The 19,700-nt window shown below is 37.3% G+C and overlaps 1 protein-coding gene across 1 annotated transcript in view; it reads right to left on the bottom strand.

The window, feature by feature from the left end:
• The window catches only part of DDX10 (DEAD (Asp-Glu-Ala-Asp) box polypeptide 10), a gene marked incomplete at its 5' end in the record, with an annotated part of 31,960 nt that extends 12,689 nt beyond the window's left edge, over positions 1–19,271 (bottom strand). Inside the window, 8 exons of the mRNA XM_009704256.1 lie at positions 9,080–9,164; positions 10,750–10,912; positions 12,135–12,261; positions 14,437–14,626; positions 16,424–16,544; positions 16,992–17,150; positions 18,852–18,982; positions 19,217–19,271. Coding sequence (XP_009702558.1) covers positions 9,080–9,164; positions 10,750–10,912; positions 12,135–12,261; positions 14,437–14,626; positions 16,424–16,544; positions 16,992–17,150; positions 18,852–18,982; positions 19,217–19,271 — 1,031 coding nt within the window. The remainder of the gene's footprint in view (positions 1–9,079; positions 9,165–10,749; positions 10,913–12,134; positions 12,262–14,436; positions 14,627–16,423; positions 16,545–16,991; positions 17,151–18,851; positions 18,983–19,216) is intronic.
• Between the last annotated feature and the right edge of the window lie 429 nt (positions 19,272–19,700).

The raw sequence follows: 19,700 nt of genomic DNA on the forward strand, positions 1-19,700 counted from the left end.
GAGGACTACTTCTGCAGATGAGAAGACATTAGGAGAAGTTCTCCCCATTCTTGCTGACTACAGCCTTCAAGTTGTCCACCATCACCAAAACCAAACAGCTGTCCTAAAAGGTTAATTCACTCTGGTGATTTATTATTCACTAAGTACACACCTCAACTGTGCTAGAGAAAAGTAAATTAAAAAATCTCAAAGTAATCAAACTTTCTAGGACCGTGTAGTAATTTGTGATAGTACTTTTTTTTGTCATTTCCTCAAGGTGATCAAGAAAGGGATGAGCAGGGACTCATCTTTGCATTGCAATTTTAACAGTCTCTTAGGGTACCAGATATAATTCATTCCAATTCTATGGAAAATTGCATCTTACTTGCAGAAAGTCTTTGGAGGGGGGGAGAAAAAAATCACATCTAGTTCATATTTGTCTTATTTTCTAGCGTCTACTGGCTTCAATACTTATCAAAAAGGCAAGTAACTTCTCTGCAACTCAGTCTTGACTTACAAGCAAGGACGCTGTGACAAATCATCATTAGCACTATAAAGCAAAGGGTAGGAATGATATATTTATACTGACTGTAGATGAGAAAAAGGATGCCTACAATCAAGGGCAAGCACCAAAAGCTGGACAAGAAGGAAATGGGATAAATTACTTAGGACAGCATGGTATTGGCTAATTAGAAGTAGAGAAAAATGGTTTAAGATGTCAAGAATACCATTTCCCCAGCAAAGAAACACAAAGAGTTGCCAAACAGTTTCATTTCATACCAAAAAAGAAATAAAAGAAAACACTAAAATCAAGAGGATAGTTTATTCACCATGACAGAATCTATCTTAAACTTCTTCTAAAAATCACCCTGAGCCGACAGCTGGTATCTAGCATGAAGGAACTAACAGCATGGCAACAACTCAGTGAGGACAGGATGAGAAAAAACGCTTTTTGTGCAGGCCAAAAAGAGACACTCAATTTTTGCTAATCTCAACCTATCCTTGATTAGATCCAGTCAAAGGCTACATATACCCTTAGCCAATACTATTAAAGCAAACAATACTACCCTTATCACAAAGGCAATAGATGAAAACGTAACATCGTTATTAATCAATTCCACCTTGCCATGCAGCTAGAGTTGAGCTTGCTCTATGTTCAGAGTAATTTTACGTCCTCGCCACGACCATCGTAACATACAGTTCCATCAAATGCACTGTATTTTGTCAGTGACGTATGAGTCACAGTGATACCAGAATAAAATAGGAATGGGAACCATCTGATTGATGGTTATCCGGCACCAGTGTTCTGTTGCAGAGCGGACATCCAGTAGGAAAACAAATGATGGGAAAGCAATGGAAAGAGAACTGGAAGGATGCTCTGCATGGATATGCAGACCTTACAGGAAATGTTACACAGGTTGTCTTGAACAGATGTATTGCAACATGTTTCCCTAACATTTGTATTTCAGAAGATGTAAGTTGATGCCAAATTTCAAGAGAGTTATAGGCAGTATTTCTCATTTGTGTGGCAAGAAAAAAGTAATCTATTTTAAAAACTGGCAAAGGAGAAAATGGAGATGATGAGATAATCGTAAAATTTGGGGGAGGATGGTTGCGGATATAAAGATACTTGCATTACAGTTTCCTGAACTGGAGTATTTCCCATTACAGAAAACTCAATATAACGGAGGTGATAACATTTTTGAAGATATTTACCATACACGAACATGCAAGGAACCATAAGTATGTAATTTTTACGCCTTGGAGGTCACACATCTACCACCATACTAAAAAAAAGGTGTTTTGTGGGTTTCTTAATCTGTAACTTAAATAGGACTTTACCAAGTTGACTTGATTAAAGATCTAATTTTAGCCTAACTGGGCCAGGATGAATAGCATCAACATATGCTGTCATCTCATCTGTCAAAAGACATAGGAGGAAGTAAGGTATCACTGCAAAACTTGTGAGTTTAAATCAAAGCCCATTCCTAAAATGTCTTGCATTCAAGCCAACAAGCCACCTTCAGATACATTAGTATTGCAGAAACTCTCCACAGTAGATCCCTTCAGAGAAAGGAAGTCAGGCGTCAAGGAAGCCAAGTCAACTTCTGAGCTGTTTCCTTCTCACTCAGACCAAATTTGCTAGAGACTTATCAGAAGTAAGCAAAAGACTCCTTTGCTTAAAACATCAAGGTCAGTAAGTTAAGCACTTGGAATAGCATCAAAACCAAGCCCACTAAATTTGCCTGGTTTTGCACGTGCATTATGATATGCTCTAATTATGTATTTTCACTCTTCTTCTGCTGGATTCTTTGTTCATGGTTGCAAACTATTAATACAAAACTATTTAATACTTACTTCCACTGTGAAGCCAAATTATTCACCATGTAAGGCGATCATTTATTCACTGCTCATCATTCACACCCTTCTCAGAGCATAAATATTCTGGAGCACTTGATTTTGCATAAATATTGTTCTTCAAACCTTTGTAAACAATTTTAGTTTCCATACAGAATCCAGAACAAGACAATTCTATCATGTGGAATAACTGACAAGCAAAATTCAAAAAGCAGCACAGATCCCTGCTTCTAGAGCAAAGATTTACCCCTGTAAAGACTGAAAGAATATGCCAGTGAAATTATATAGGTATTTGTTAATGTACACACTATTGCAACTGAGACTTGAGGATAAGGAAAAAAGAACAAAACCTGGCATAGTACAGTTCTTTATCTGTTGTAAGAAGTACTTGAAAAGTAAGAATCACCATCCGAGTACACAAAAATACACCTAATTTTTGGAAGCTAGGTTACAACAGTGATTTCCCAATCTATAGGTCAGCTAAAAACCCAACAATTATGCTTATTATAATATGGACTAGACAAAAGTTAGAGTGAGTCAAGTTCTATTATTTCTAGCACGTAATTTATAATTTATTTCAAAATTATTTTCAATTCCTTGATAAAATAACTATGGTAGTGAAGGAAAAAGCATTTCATTGACGCAGACGTTTGTGTTGCATTCTTTTTATGTAAAGGAACAATACAAGACAGCTATAAAAATATATCCAAAACATATCAAAATGGACAGGCTTATTCTGAGAAGACCTATTTCAATCTGATATGCATATGAATAAATCCCTTCACCCACACACTATCCTTCAACAAAGCAAAACTAATATCCATATCTAGCCCTAAGGCCTTCCACAGAAATACAATAATCCATAGTTTTGTTTTAAAATTCAACTATTAAATCTGATTATATAAGCTACCATTTTTAAACATATTTCTTAAAGCAACAGCTTTAGGTCTCCCATATTGGGCTCAATTCAGGCAAAACTTTGTTTCTAATTATACTACCTTCTGGGTCTTCTGACATGATGAAGATTGGTGAAATCTAAGCTTCAAACCAAGAAAACATTATTTCTCCAAGCCCAGGAGCAAGAACAGTTTTATCTACTGTTTATCATACCTTCTATGCTGCTGGGTTTCTTCCCTAACATGGTAATTTGTTATTCTTTTAGTGACAAACAAGCACAGAAAACAAATGCACGAATATTGGAATTTCTATGCCATCTGCATGATCAACGGTCTCTTTCTGTAATAGATATTTTTGTTTAAAACAACAAATCTTTAACAAGAGATTTGCATGCACTGCTAACTGAAATTGTGCTATATCATCTACAGCAAGTCCTATGAAAGCAGTCCAACAAAAATTACAAGAGATCAGAAAACGTGCTTGCTATTCACAGCTAAGGAACACTGCAGATAGCCCATGTTCACTGCTGGTTCCTCAATTCAGGCAGGGAGAAGAGCTCTGTCCCACGGGTTATGAGCAGACCAACATCCCACGGAGCATTTAAAACAAACAACAGAGAACTGGCTTCATTTTTATAGTTTTGCTTTAGCTCACTTCTAATGCTCTGTTCACTCCTATTTCTCCACTGTATGGACCTTAGTTCAGTATCTCCAAAAAATTAGCAGTAAATATTGCTATGAAGTCAGAGATTGCTTCAGGGTTTGTTTATTTGGGGGGTTTTGTTTTCCTCTGATCATTTAATATCTTTTTTTCTTCTCCTGTCTGGACAGTAGCCCATTTATATCTATTGCCAAGTTCTGAGAACCATGCAACTAGGTTTTATTCATATCACAAAACCATAATCCCCTTTATTCAGTCGTACTGGATAGGCAGCCTTGTTTGGCAGACAGACTGAGTCAGAAGAAATAATGGACACTGCCTATTCAGGCAGTGGCTCATCAACCTTATCACACTAGTCTCAGAATAAATTGAATTCAAAAGGCCTTGGGAGGTTGTTGGGTCCTCCAACTAGACTGTAAGCAATCCATTTTCCACAGCAGCTGTGTCTACTCTACTGTATTAAAATACATGTGCTTATTTTTTTTTATTACAGCTTACAGCATAGCTTCATGTCAGCAGGTAATAACCTTAGCCACTTAATATTTCAGTGTATTGGAACATTCATACCGTGTCATTATGAAGAGAATTCTAATAGGTAACACAGTGCCAGTCAGTACGACTGAAGCATCGCAGGCCACTGTCAGGACTGTAGCTAGGATACAGTGTTTAATTTTAGAGAATTTAATAATGTGAATTGCAAGTTAAATACGTGGCGTCAACAATTTCTTGTGACCTCCACTAGCTGCTATTTTTACTTAACTTGAGTTAGGATGATGACTGCAATATAACATGAGATGGTCTAAATACTGCATCTATTTTTAAAGAAACAACAGTAAAAGTGCTTCAATGGGTCTTAAATATTAAAAAAAAAAAAAAATAAAATAAAAAAGGACCCGCCATCTTGACTGTACTGTTTATTCAAGACCCAAGACACGTATCCCTGGGATATATTTCCCAATTTAAAAAAAAAAAAAAATTAAAAAATCATCAAGCTTCCACCATTGAAAAAAGTTCCATTATGTCACTCTACATTTTTAAATGCTTTATTGCTACTTGCAAGGATTACTCCAAAGGCTTATTAGTCTCACTTTCACACATACAATGTGCAATTACTTAAGGAGAGCTCCAATAAGCACGCTTCAAAGCATTTCACTTCATGACAGAATAAGATCATTATATGACATGTGCCTTTCACCTTTCCAATATTTGATGTGTGTGTATTCTTCAGTATTCACAAGGCATCAAAAAAAACTATAGATCTTTTAAGTCTTTACTCATACTTCTTGGCTCTAATCATCGTACCAACCAGTACAAAGATGGTAGGTAACAGAGTATCCTGCTTCGGGAAGACGGACTTTTATTATTCCATTTGTTTTCAGAATATTATTTACCAAAAGGAAAAAAGCATATGTAGAGCTAGACAGAACACGCATGCCAGTACCCACACTACGTTTAACAACAAAATTACAGTGACTTTCCTAAGTCAGTTTAAGCACCTAAGAAACCTAATCAATTAGCCTGGATTAAATACCATCAGAAGTCTGAGCCTGAGTCAGACCTAAATCCTATATAAAGTTCTGGACATACCACAGATAAAAACTGCAGAGCAAAAAGATTTATTCTGTTTAACATCCCACTGTCAGTGTCTTTAAAAAAAAAAGAAAGACTCCTGACAGAAAAATCACTAAATTTAAGTAACAGTTTTTAATAGTCTCCTCTGAAGGAAAAAAAAAAACCAAAGAAATGAAGTGGAGGGAGGAATGTAATGCTAGGAAAGAAAATTAATTAATTAGAAAGAAAAAAATTAATTAATTACTGAGACATGCCAGGATACAGGTACATCCAAAATACAAGATATTTACGCATGACTGGAAAGATAGATTTTTCAGTGTCTTTTCTACTCATCAATGCAATCACAACTGAAAGAAAAATATCCCTATGGATGTTTTTTTTCATACCATACAACTTACAAATTACGTTTGGAAGAACAGCTGGGAAAAAAAGTAAGTATCAGTGTGCTTCAAAAATTATTATCTTCTGCTGCCCCCTAGTGGCACTGTAACTTGTTTCACAAAATTAATTAAAGAATATTTTCAACTGTAGGCTTCATAGACTACAGAACAGAAGGTATTAACAGAAATTAAAAGCTAGAAGGAATTAGTTTTGCAGACAACTGCTACAAGCAGCTCTTATTTACTCCAAATTTTTTAAACCAAAACCCACAGGAAAACACTGTGATCTAGTGTTTTACATTACAGATTCTTCTAAGAGATTGTGTGACAAAAATATAGCCAAAAATATTTATGGGCCTGGCCGTGATACTGTATTTTAGAAATTCTGTTACTGAACTAGTTAAGACTTTATTTAAAGACTTTAAAAGCAGTTGGAAGAAATAGCTTCCAACCACTCCAATCCCAAATTTAAAAAAACCAAAACAACAACAGCAAAAAAACCCCACCATACTCCAGATATGCCAATTCTACTATAAAGTAAAAGCATTACTGGACAACACCCAAGTTTTCTTGATCTTACTTTACCATAAATCAAAAATGCAGGAGTTGCAATTTACGTTCTTAAGCAGGATAAAACGCAAGTGAAATGCTACCCTAGGGAGCACAGTGGTCTTATCCACTCAAAAATCAATCATTATCTTTCATATTAGATAAGGCTTTGCAAAGCTGTAAAACAGATGTGCGAACACATCCACAATTGTTAGTCAAAGGTTTTTCATCCCCATTCCCAAAACAATTTCTCTCTTGACTTTCATATTTACTTTTGTATCACAAAATAATTTGATTTCAAAAGTAAACAGTATTTGGCATCCCAGTTTTAATTACGGTTTAACACAGTCTCTTAATTAGCTGAGATATTTAATTTAGCTTTCATTCTATGCAATTATACACTCTCATAACCCATGAAAATTTGTAATTATCTCTAACCTCATTAATGAGGACTACTAAACTGCAGTTCCGTTCATTTTTATCAAGTTTCTAGAAGAAACACAAGCTTCTCATACTAACTGTAGCAATCGAAAACAAGTGAAGTTTGCTACTCGACACTTAAGAGTTCACTGAGAAGTACATTCTCAATTATCCACATCTAAAACTGCATTAGCATATTTACTTAGGGCAGAGTATTTATTTAAAACTATTAGACATCTCCCTTGGTTTATTTTCAAATATTTATTTCATGCTGTTAAGTTCACTAAATAAATCTCTTTGCAGGACTGCTTTACTTTAAGGACACAGAGAGCCTATACATTTCTCCAAAATGAAAGCCCAGTGTAGGTAGAACCTTCCTTGATCTTTGTATCAGATTAACAAACAGAAAATACCCATAAAGCTTCTGCTACAGAAGGAGTTTGCTTTCAGTATCAGTCACCACCCTGCCACCAGCTCAAACAGCTTGCTCAGATGTACTCCCTGTTTCTGGAAGGTCTGGCTACTGAAAAAGTCACATAAAAGGAAATGGAGACGACAGCCCGGTGAAGCAAGGGGCAGGCATCCAGCCCAGCCCACGACCTTCAGGACAGACTCCCTGCCCCAATTTTCTCTCTAAATCTGTCCCTCAAGCAATCACAGAAGGCTGTATTTAAGAGGCTGCTCAAGACAGACCCTTAAGGTTGCAAGGCTAACATCCTCATCAGAGTGACATTTTATTAAAAGCATTATGGAAAAGAAGGGTTATTTGTCTTTATGTAGCTGCTTCCCCTCTCTAAACCTACTTACAATCGCTCTTCTGAGTGCCTAATGAGAATCGGGAAAAGCCCTGAGGATTATAACTCCGGGGAGGTGCTTTAACTCAGTGACACAGCTCGGGAAGAGCTCAACAAGCCTCCTAGAAACTGCCAATTAAACAGTGCCAAATACATTCATTTTCCTTTCCACGATGACAGTGTGCCATAAAGACAAAATTATAAACCTTTTGTGGAAGCCACACAGGATTTAAAAAAAAAAAAAAAAAAAAAAAGTGGAGGGCGTGGGGAACACCCCTCATAATTCTCTCAGAATTCTAAGCCTATATGCTTTCCTCTCAACCGGTATGCATAAGATTACATCCAGATTTGATTTTAGCCAAATAGCTACATGTTTTATCTAATTATATACAAGATTCACTGATTTTGCTTATAGATTTTTTTTTTCCAAAAGCATTAAAAAACGTATTATCCCCTTCTACTACAACAGGTAGATAGGAAAATGCAGAGCACAGGACAAAATGGGGCAGAAATGCTACCAATTACAATGAAAACATGGCTAGAACTTCCACATTCTGGAAAAGGGCTGGAAGTACACACTCCTATTACAGTCACCAAAACTTAATGCCACCTGATCACAGAAGACAGATTTCAAATTCCTAAAGTGCAGAGTGCTGAAGCCCTATTCCAAGCAATTGCTCTGTCATTAGGTTTGACAACTGCCTATATTGCAAACCCTACTACAAATAAATTAAATTATGTACAAGATAAAATGCCAGGCCTTGCATTTCGTCCTTCAGATAATTGCATAAAGTTTTTGATCTACCGAATTACATGCAGCAATAGCTGCTGTTTCTCTTAAAAATCTACTTCAGAGATCAAGGACTAGGTTTTCAACAGTGTATCTGGTTAACTCCCTTCCATCATAAAGGCCTAGCCACAAATATTTGAACTAAAGCTATCCCTAAGAATATAATCCTACAAAAGACTTAGAAAATTAAAAACTTAACCTGTAATGAACATTATTTGATTGCTTCCTCCTCAAATTAAAACAAGGAAGAAATATTTCCATTCTTTTGAAGAGTCTTCAATGACACAAAGAAATTGGATCCACAGCCTAAAGCCTTATTTATCTATAAATGGCAGTGGCAAAACAAGCTTTTCCACCCACAAACATGCTCAACAGTCTCTGAGGTAATCTTGCCAAGTGCAAAAGAATATTTTTGCTTCCTCACTATTAATCTTCCCTAATCAGATTAAACAACTGAGGGTATTTTTTCTGTCTGCCGTAAGGAGTCTCTGAAGCTCACTAAGAAATGATTAAGTCAAACCATCACTCTTCAGTAATCAAAAGGCTCTTCTGGTGATAACAACCCTTCTTTCTTTCCAATTTGTATCCTGATTTTTTTCAAGTGAGTCTTTAGCCACTAATCCATCCCTATAGCGATCTAGTTTTAAACATTAAAATATTAATCAAAAGTGAAAACAAACCTGGCTGTTCTTCCCACTCTGTGGATGTAGGTGTTTGCATCTTCTGGACAATCAAACTGAATAACCCAGTTCACTGCTGGAAAATCTGTGCAAAGAATGAAATATGTCAAAATTTAAGCTCACTGAACTCGAAATCCTCCTACTCAAGAGCAACATATTATTTTGGAGCATTAATTCCTGTAAGAGCCACCATTTAGACCAATTTGCAGACACTGGGTGCAGCCTCCAAAATACAAATAAAATTAATTGCATGTATTAGCATATCATAAACAATCATTCTCTTCATCAAAGAAAGCTAAAATTAATGGTGTCTTCATTTCCTAAATTAAAACAGTGCACTGAATGGAACAGAATTTCACACTTGACCAGAACAGACATGCTTTCTGTCACACAAACGATGAAACACTACTATGTTTAATAATTAAATAACAGTGTCTGTCCCACTTTTCACCTACAGTATCAGTATCCTACACCATCAGAGTTTGAAGTTAGCTGTGGCGAGACAGCCCTACTTCAGCTGTCCACTTACAGAAATATCATAGTCCCTCTCAAAGACACGAGAGGGTGACCAAACCTGACAAAGAAGGCAACATTGAATGTGAATGATATTATTAACAAGCATTTTCTAACTACTGCAGTTCACCCAGCAGCAGCATGCCTTGCATTAGAGTAAGTTCGTGTTACTTCCTGACCAAGTCTGCAGTTACGCTGTATTCCACAATTATACCTACGCTCTAAACCCAACCAACCATACCCACATTAGATCCTCACTACTGAGATTTCAACAGTATAGAAGGTATAATAAACAGTTTTCATTTCTGCCTTCAGTTTCTAGAGTACCTTCCTTCCTTTTGTAGCATACTGACAAAACCTTACATTTTGGACAATGGAGTTTGCTAGCTGAAAGAAGAACGAGTGGACTCCTGAAAACAGTTTTGTGTCATACCCAAATGCCTCCAAGTACTAAATAAATAAATAAATAAATAACGTCCAAAGTATCTACTGAAAATAAAGTTGTAAATCATAATTCAGCAGGTAATAACCAGAGGAAAGAAACTCAAGCCAAAACAGGTCCTATAAATATTCTTGCTTTTTCCCTCATCTATTTCTCTGCCTCCTTAAGCATACAGTCCTATAATGCCATTTGTAGTTCAGATATTAAAACTTCTTCAGGTTTTTGTTTCCACATACTGGTAGGTTAGCAATTTTTCATATCCTTTGGAATAACCCACAGGATACAGCCACATCAGAAATACTTAAAACTGCTGAAATCTTGCCTTATGGCGTGTAGTAAGCAAATACATCACTATTTCCATTTTCTCTCATTCCAGATATTTGTCACAGAACATGGCTGGAAAAATGAGATTGTCTACAGACTGACATAAATAAATGACAGCTTCTACTGACTACCTCTAACAAATGCCATTACAAAACTAGTGACAGCACAGGTCTTTCTGGGACAAAAAGAAAAAATAAACGGACCTCTTCAGTAAAGAAACAGCAAAACTCTCAGAAGCATACCTCTTCTGAGATACCCTAATGAGCTCTTAAGCAAACTACAGCTTCATTTCTTACAAATCAGGGTGCTCTTCAGAGTATAAAGTCTGATAAAGTCTCAATAGGGTTAGATCATCACACTGCAAATAACTATGGTTTCTGCTGGTACATACCCAGGCCACGAGCTGCAATATCTGTAGCAAAAAGTACTGCCGCCTTTTTCCGAACAAAACAAGTGTAGACTTCCATTCTCTTCATCTGGTGCTGCTTGCCATGGAGTGCTAATACAGGAAGACCAGGCTGAAGCTTACAGAACACTCTGAATAAATACTGGACCTACCCAACAAACCAGGGTGGGGAAAAAAAAAATTACCATGCTATGTTACAACTTGTTAAGATCCTATCCAGTATATAGCAAGTGACTTAGTATATCAAACAAACTACACTTTTCCCCACATCAGAGACAAGAGATGCTATTTGGAGACTTTGTCACATGCCCACGTACTAAAAGAAGAAATGAACTGTGGCAGAAGATTGGCAAGCCTTTTGATGGCATCTCCTAAAAGGAACAACTTGGGACATGACTAGCTAGGCTGCATGCAAACAACCAAAGTATCAAAAGTCCGTCAGAAGCACAGCTTTTAGACAATACCGGAGGGGTGTAGTGTCCTAGGCTTACGACTCAAAGCGGTCTACACAGTCTTGGTTTAATATTTCAAGCTTCTACAGCTTCTCTTGTAAAAGCAGTCTGTTCACTCTTACGTACAGTACTATATTGCAGCATTATTTTATAGCAGGCAGCTATCTGATTTTTTTTAAAGAAAATAGTTACAGAAACTGTGTATATTGCAGGAACAGCTACAGCTCAGAGAATTTCCATACAACTAAGCCTACCACCTCACTGTACTCACCAGCCAACCGCGGAACAACAAAAATATTGTAACCTCTTGCACAAGTGGAAGAACTCCAATGAATATTTACTAGACCGTTAGATGTTGTAAAATATTTGATACAGGCAGTAGTTATAGAAATGCACCACACAAACACAGACAAATAACGTCAATAGAATAGTCCCAGAACATTTATACAAGTAGATATTTGAAGGATTACTTCCTATATAACTGTAAGAAAACCTTTCCCTGCACTATTTCGCAATTATAATTTCTTACATAGGCAGATTTAAAAGCTTGTAAAGAAAGCAGGTACAACTATTAAAATACTTTGTAACCCAACAATTAAATGTGTCATGAGACAAAACTGAAATAGCTGGCCCTTAGTGACACAACTTTTAGCATTCATTTTTAACAGCAGAGCACAAAAATGGCTGAGTACACCGAGGTCTCCAGAACCTTCCTGCAGCGACCCTGGGTTCCTGAGCTTCCCAGCAGCCAGGCCCTGCATGACGTGCCTACAGGAGTAGGTGATGTTTGGTTCCTCTCCCAATTTCCTGTTGCAAACTAGTCCAGAAACTCACCTCTCTGGTGTCTTGACATTTACATGAATACCTTCTTTTTAATAGTTTTAAAACACTACAGGGGAAGGAGGGGAATAGCCATACCTCTTTACAGCTTGCAAAAAAAACAATGCTCTTCTTTTTCAAGTGACTTCTCAGGAAAGAGTATAACATGTTTACTTTTTGCTGAAGTTCACATACAACATAGTTCTGATCCAAAGTTGCCGGGGTACTGGGGGGGGAAAAAAAAAACAAACAAAAAAAAAAAAAACAACAAACAAAAACCCCACATTTAGATACTGTTAGTTCCTGTAACATTGAAATGAGAAAGAAAAGAAGGGAAGGGAGAAAATATACAGGCATACAGTATCTACAGAGCTGTCTGGCTTTTCTTTTAAGTCAACAGTATGTGACAAATACCCAGAAAAAGGAGAAAGGAGTCAGGCTGGAAAGTTCCCCACTTTGAGGAACAAGTCTTAGCAGCTCCACTAGAAAGCTGCTGTTGAAAGACAAATGAGTTTCCTTACTGAAAGCCAGTGGGGAGGGATGGACGACTTTTGACATTACTTCAAAATTCATTTACTACTAGCACGCCAAACTCCTTCCATGTCTAAGCAGTGACATTCAAATTGCCTTGACTTAAAATGCAATTTTGTCTATTAGTCCTATTAAAGCATCATTTGTGCTTAAGGCAGTGTCAAAGCGCAGTCTAATCATGCACAAAAAAAGAGCATTGATCTACTTCTACTGATTACATCCTGACATGCAAAGTGACTTTCTAAAGCTCTAAACTGTCATCTTAATTCACCTTTCCGTTCTTTACAGAATAAAATAAAATTTTAAAAAATTCTTTGGCATCTTTGCCCTTGAAATACATCTCATCTCTTGCAGTCCCTCTGCTTCACCCTAAACAGATCAAAGGTGGCCACTTGGGAGGATGAAGTTACGAGACACCGCTCCAGTTTTTATTCTGCTATTAAATTTGAATTATGCCACAGCACCTTTTGCTTTTGTAAGTCTTTCAGAGGAAACTGTTTTCGAAAGGCAATAATCTATTACATACTAAGGCAGTCAATTCTGAAACATATGAATACTTTCCTTTTTTTGACTCAGTTTATTATCTAATCACAGTCTCCCAAATATTTAAAATAATTAAATGTGCTTTAAAATAGACTTCACAAAAAATGCGAGATCTATGAAACCGATGTATAGTCAGTCCTCAAAATGAAGACTACACACTAGGCTTGTACATTCTCTTCTGCTAAGAGGATATTAACCACACAATTTTTTCTGGCAATCATGCTTATTTAAGATGCCTCTGATAATACTACTGATTAAGAAAAGGTATTGGTAGTACGATATGGAGATAATCAAATCAAATTGAACTGCCTCAAGATTCAGCCTGGTTCTGCTGTTCATTTTGCTGACGGTTTCTCGTCTGCTCTTGGGAAAGCCATTTTTATCAGTGTGCTTCACCTCTCTCCTTCATCTTACATATGCAAATACATGCATATTTCATAGAAGAGCAAAAAAGAATCATATATGTTCATAAGAACTTTGACATTTAGACGACTGAGCACACAGAAATGCAAAATATTAAATAATGTTCTTCATTTAGATTTCAAAAGAAAAAAATGTGCCAAAAAGCAACATGTACTTTTTTTCTTTTAGTGACACATTAAATGTTTTGAGCTTGGCAGATCACATACTTAACTTCTAGCAAAGGCCTCCCATTCTGATCCAAACTGTATGACATGATAAAGTTATTTTGTGTGCACAGGACTGGAGTCCTGAATATGCACAGTAAAATCAGCATGTCGGGAAGCCACGAGACTTACTGCACATGGCGTAATGCCACATGCTTTCCTCTGGGCACCGAATATTGAATACACAAACAAGACTGATATTCTGCACTTTCCCAACAGGGTACCATTTCCTTGGAAAGCCAGATTTATCAACGGCACACAAATAATCGTATTTGTGTAACACATCTGGTGGTTCTGCACAGTAAGTATGCACATGCAGGAGGCAAGGAAACCAAACAACAAAAAAAAAAAAGGAAGAATTCAGAAATGAGTGCTGCTAGAGCCAGAACACCACTCCATTCAGGCTATAACTCACTCTGGGGCTTGCTCCTGAGGAAAAAAATTTCCAGTCTGACAAGCAGCCTGAGGAACCACACGAGAAGTGCAGGTTCAGCCTCCCTGTAAGGATTCAGTCAGAACTAGTACCCTCTTATCTGGAAATTCCTTCCTTTCTGGAAGGCACACAACAGGATCAGACACTGTAGGAAGGAAGAGGATGCACAGCGTAACTTCTGATTCAGGGAACTGACTGACAGAGAAGCAGTTAAGTAGCATCACTATCGGTTTAACCCTCCCAGAAAAGAAACGTTACCCCAACATACCTGAACTTGGCTTTCTCATGAACCCACACATATTCTGGATCTTTCAGACTCAGCCGTGCAAGATCTTTCACTGATTTTGTTTGTGTTGCAGAAAAAAGCAAGGTCTGGCGTTTCTTAGGTAGATTTTCTAAGATTGCATTCATTGTATCAGCAAATCCCATGTCTAGAATTCTATCAGCTTCATCAAGAACTGAATTGAGAGAGAGATTTGAGAAAATTCAGTTTTAGCTTTATTTATTTAAAAAAAAACCCATACATTATATCCTTATAGTACAAAATTCTGTGCCTACTTAAACTGCAGAGATTAATTACTGCATAGGACAGGTTTCTCTTAGGTATTGTCCTGGTTTGGCTGAAACAGAACTATTTCTGCTTTCAGTAGATTTTTTTTTTTTCCTTCAGTTAAGTTTTCTCAGTAACTGCCCTGTCTGAAGCTGACTCCAGGTCTCAGGCAGTGCCTGCTGTCAGAGCTGATGGCAGTTAATGTCTGTAGTTGTTGCTGGGGCAGGAGCGGGATCGTTATGCAGAAAGGCCCATGGGTGGGTGCTTGTTCCCTGTGGGCTCTCTTGGGCTGCGCTGGGCTCCTCCTGGGGGGAAGGTGGAGGAGGGGTCGCACGCCCAGGAAGGTGCAGAGGGGACCGGTGACCCAGGCCTGGCCAAGGCAGTATTCCATCCCACCCACGGGAATACTCGGTATAAAGCTCGGGGATCACAAGGGTCAGCCTTCGTTCCCTCATGGCCGGCATCCTGGCGGGACTCTGCTCGCTCTCCTGCCTCCTTGTATATTTCTATTATTAGTAGCATTAGCTTTAACATTATTTATACTATTTTTCACTGTTATTGTTTCATTAAAGTTTGGTTTAAGTTCCAACCCATCGGTCTCTCTCCCTTTTCTCCTCTCCTTCCCCCTCTGGGAAGGGACAGGGTTAACAGAGAGCATCTGCCACCCGCTTTAAGTGCCCGCCCAGCCTTAAGCAGTGACAGGTATTCATGTACTCCATAAAACATGTTTTTAAAAAAACTGCAATAGAAATCATAGCATTTCCCATAATCTATGCACTACAGCCCTCCGTTTCACATACTGAAGCATAAAAGATCAGCATTTCAAGTAAACAGTTCAGCAATTTGCAGACAGACTGCAAATTACAAACTCCCTCTCCTATTGCTGAAACAAAAGCACGGAATATAAAACAGTGCTGTACTATTCATGACAGAGCAAAACAGACTCTCCTGCACCTAAGTTGAATTTACTACTGAAACACAGGGTATAAACAGAGGAGCACAGAGACAAAGCTTTAAGAAAGAAAAGGGTCTACATTTAATGCAATTCTTGTCTAATTGCCATGAATTGTACTAAGTGTAGCAAGTATAATTTCACATTTTATCAGCTTGAGTAGCTTCTCAATGGCTTCTACGTTCCTCAAGCTATGCTAAAGATCACACAATTCCTAGTGGCAGGCAAACCTTTTCATTACACTAAAATTTTTATTCAGGTTGGAAGGATGACAAGAAACAAAGCTAACAATGCTAACAAAACAATGAAAGGAGCAGCAATCTCTCTTGAAATTCAAAGAAAAGTGTTTTCTAGAACTGGCCCAAAATACACACACTGCAATGGACATTCCATAAGTTAATTACCATGTCAGGAAAAACACAAGAGCCACATCCAGAAAGGAAAGGCCAGTGTTAGCCAAGACAGAGCTAAAGGATTATATGAAACACTACATTTGGTTTTGGGTTCCTTACTAACTCACTTACTTGTTCTTATCATCCTAAGGAAGGCATGTTCAGCAACTGTTTCAGAGAAAGTACACACAAGAAATGGGTTTTGTTGTTTTCTATTTTAATTTGTATGTGCGTGAACTTAAATGTCATTTTATCTACATACCACGACTAGGACAAACTTTTTACCCAAGGAAGTGCTCCACACAATTATGAACTGTTACAAAATATTTCTGAGTACTTTCCAGTACTTAAAAAAACTTACTCAACATTTGCAGATCAGATGCATAGAAATATGAAGTTTCATCCATGTGCTGTAGAAGCCGTCCTGGAGTGCAAATCAGCATATTTATGTGGTGGATTCTTTCAGACTCTTCTTTCAGATCCTGAAAAGGAGTTAAATCAGCTTAGCTCTAGTTGTTCACTCTAGAAGCCCAGTACCAGAGATGGTTAGGTTAGCTTAACCTATTGATAGTTTTTAGAAAGAATAGTCAAGGATCAGCCTTTCCTCTTTCTAGAAAGATATCACAATTTCTTCAGCATGCTCACAACCATGGCTTGAGCAAAAAGTATTTCAGAATAATCCAAATGAACAGGATAGTCCTGGAAGGCATGGCAGGAAGGTCCATCCAGTCATGTAACCTGGAAAGACTGTAAATATGCAAAAGCTTCAAAAGACACAGAGTACACAGACAGGAAAACGAGGACACTGATAAGTTCCCATTAACTACGGTCTTCCCTGACTTTTTATTTCCAGGGTTTCCTTCCTAAACTAGCACTTAATAAAGCACTTATTTATGCTTCCATACAGCAAACTCCAAGAGAGGACCCACCTTTCCTCCAATGATAAGGCCAGCTGAGAACTCATGATTCTTTCCCACTTTACGTAGAACCTTGAAGGTTTGATATGCCAGTTCCCGGGTGGGTGATATTATCAAAACTCCCAGTCCATCAGCTGAAGTCCACTGATGGCGATACAGGAGCTCCAAAGCCTGAAAAAAATTACCATGTTCTCACTATAAAAATCTCAGAAGAAAAATATGTAACAACAACAAATTTATAACAAAAAGTGTCATAAAAAAATAAAGCCACACTAATTAAAATAATGACTTGAAGAAACTTCAGTATACTTTTCACATAGTTTGATTACATATCAGTTCTAATTGATGGTAATGATACTTGCTGTAGCAAAGTTCCCCAGTATCAACCTATGACAGACAGTGACGGGTGGTAAATCGTAAACATTTTACTGCACAATTAATCCTACTCTGCTAAATTCTGGAAATTAAGCCTTAATCATTCATACGAGAATAGAAATCAGTGTAGAAAAACACAAGAAACTTCCCTGCTCATAAGGTTTTGTGGGAACCAGAAACAGAATGAGCAACTGGAAAAAAGTCAATTACTGCAACTTTAATTCTGGTTTGACTTGAAGCAGTACTATCCACACATGCTACATACAGAGCATTCCAACTAAAGTTGTCATACACTTCAAACCAGGATTATTTCTCCTCTTACGAAGTCACGCTGGAGAAACACTGTCTTAGCTAATCCTAACACAAAGTTTTCATAGGTACGAATACATGAAGCATTCTGAAATACTGAAAGCTGTTAAGCATCCTTGTACAATTCCTTTTTTTTTTTTCCACTTTTCATCTCTCCAGCTCCTCTCATCACTTCTCTCCTCTAAAACTGTTTTAAAATACGGTTTGTAAAACAAACTATTTCTACTCCTAGATTAACAAATTGAGCCATCTCATTTTTGCTTCTCAAGTTCGCAAGACTACCTTTTGAAGCCACCTACATTTTTTTTATTCTTTGCTAATAAAAAATAAATTTAAAAAAAAACAGCATAAAGTATAAATCTTGTCAACTAGAGAGAGTATTCAAATCATCTACTACTGTTCCCACAGTTACTGACAGAATAGGCTCCAAAGAAATTTATGCTCACAAAAATGCAAGTAATGTTTAAACCAAAAAATTTCCATAATCAAAATATTCATTTTTTCCTTTATCTAATCATAACATGATGGAGTTTGTATCCACTTATATGTGCACTTCAAGCAAACGTCTCAATTATACTTCCAACTTGAAGAAATGAAATGCAGACCATGATGTTTTGAGTAAAACAGTCAAATGTGTTATCCACGACAGGGGGCTTCATTCTGTTTTCCCACTTGCACCTGGAAGTGATTTTTAAGGAGTTCACAAAAGACAACAAGGAAATGGAAGTCCACAGTCACTAAGCTTAAGTTTCCTATATGAGGTCCAAATCATAAAATTTTTAAAAGGGTGAAAACCACTCAACTAAAAAAAGTCTAAGTAACTGAAGAAATTTCACCATTCTATTTCATACACTGAGTTTTCAAATTTTAGAAGAACTGGACAACTAGAGTTGCACCAGGAAAACAGATTCCTGAGAAAAAAACAAAGCACTTCCCAAATCACACAGGGTCTACTAATGTAAGGATCAAAAAGGAATTCCTAAGTGCCAGAATATTCCTAAGGCCAAAAATACACCTCTTTTAGAACCTCAAGCAGCTTTATTAAATTAGTATCTTGGCTTTCTTGGAACATTTAGATCAGTTGAATTATAACTTCTCTCCCAGGATCTATTAACCTAAGCTGTTTGACATCCAATATTTCATTAATAACTTGGTTTGAGCAGAAATGGAAGGATGTAAATTACTTACTGGGATAATAAAAGCCAAGGTTTTGCCTGATCCAGTCTTTGCAGCTCCAAGTACATCTTTACCTTGTAAAGCCAAACCTATGGTTTGCCTCTGTATCTCTGTTACCATGCGATACTGAGCTTCCTGCAATCCTAGTATTGGCAGTGTGGGAGGGGAAGAGAGAGTGTGGGAGGGGAAGAGGAGGGGAAAAAAAAAAAAATCTTTATTTTTTTTCTTGCCCAGAGCTGTATTCCTCTGTTTAGAAAACAATGTACATGGCAATACTTATCTAAAACTTAGTTTAAAGCAAAAAAACATTCAGATGCAGATAAATAATACATTGATTTTTACTTAAATTACTTTCCAAAGAAAACTTTCGTACTCACCTTTTAGGGTTTTCTTTGACAATGGAAAATCTGAAAATCTTTGAATTTCACTTGCATTTATCTGAAACAAAATATATTTAACCAGTGCTTACAATCTAAGCATAACAGAGAAATTAAATAGCATTCTTTAAGTTGCTGTTAACATAAACATGTAGTAGTTCAGTATGACCTGATCCAAGTTAGCTGGTCAGGCAATCTATACTAGCTTGACCTAAGCCAAACTGCTCTTCTACCATACATGGTTTAGGAAGTAACAAGATCTATTTTAATCATGAAGGCTAATAGCACAATTTAAAGCTCAGATCATCATGAAATCACAGAACAATTTAGGCTGAAAGGGACCTCGGGAGGTCTTAGGTCCAATCTCCTGCTCACAGCAAGTCAGCGCCAAGGTCAGACCAGGCTGCTCAGGGCTTCATCCCATCCAGTCTTGAAATCGTTCAAGGTCGGAGACTGCACAGCCTCTCTGGGCAACCTGTGCCTC

The sequence above is a fragment of the Cariama cristata genome, unplaced genomic scaffold (assembly GCF_000690535.1).
Source record: "Cariama cristata isolate BGI_N322 unplaced genomic scaffold, ASM69053v1 scaffold6147, whole genome shotgun sequence".
Taxonomy (NCBI): Eukaryota; Metazoa; Chordata; class Aves; order Cariamiformes; family Cariamidae; genus Cariama; species Cariama cristata.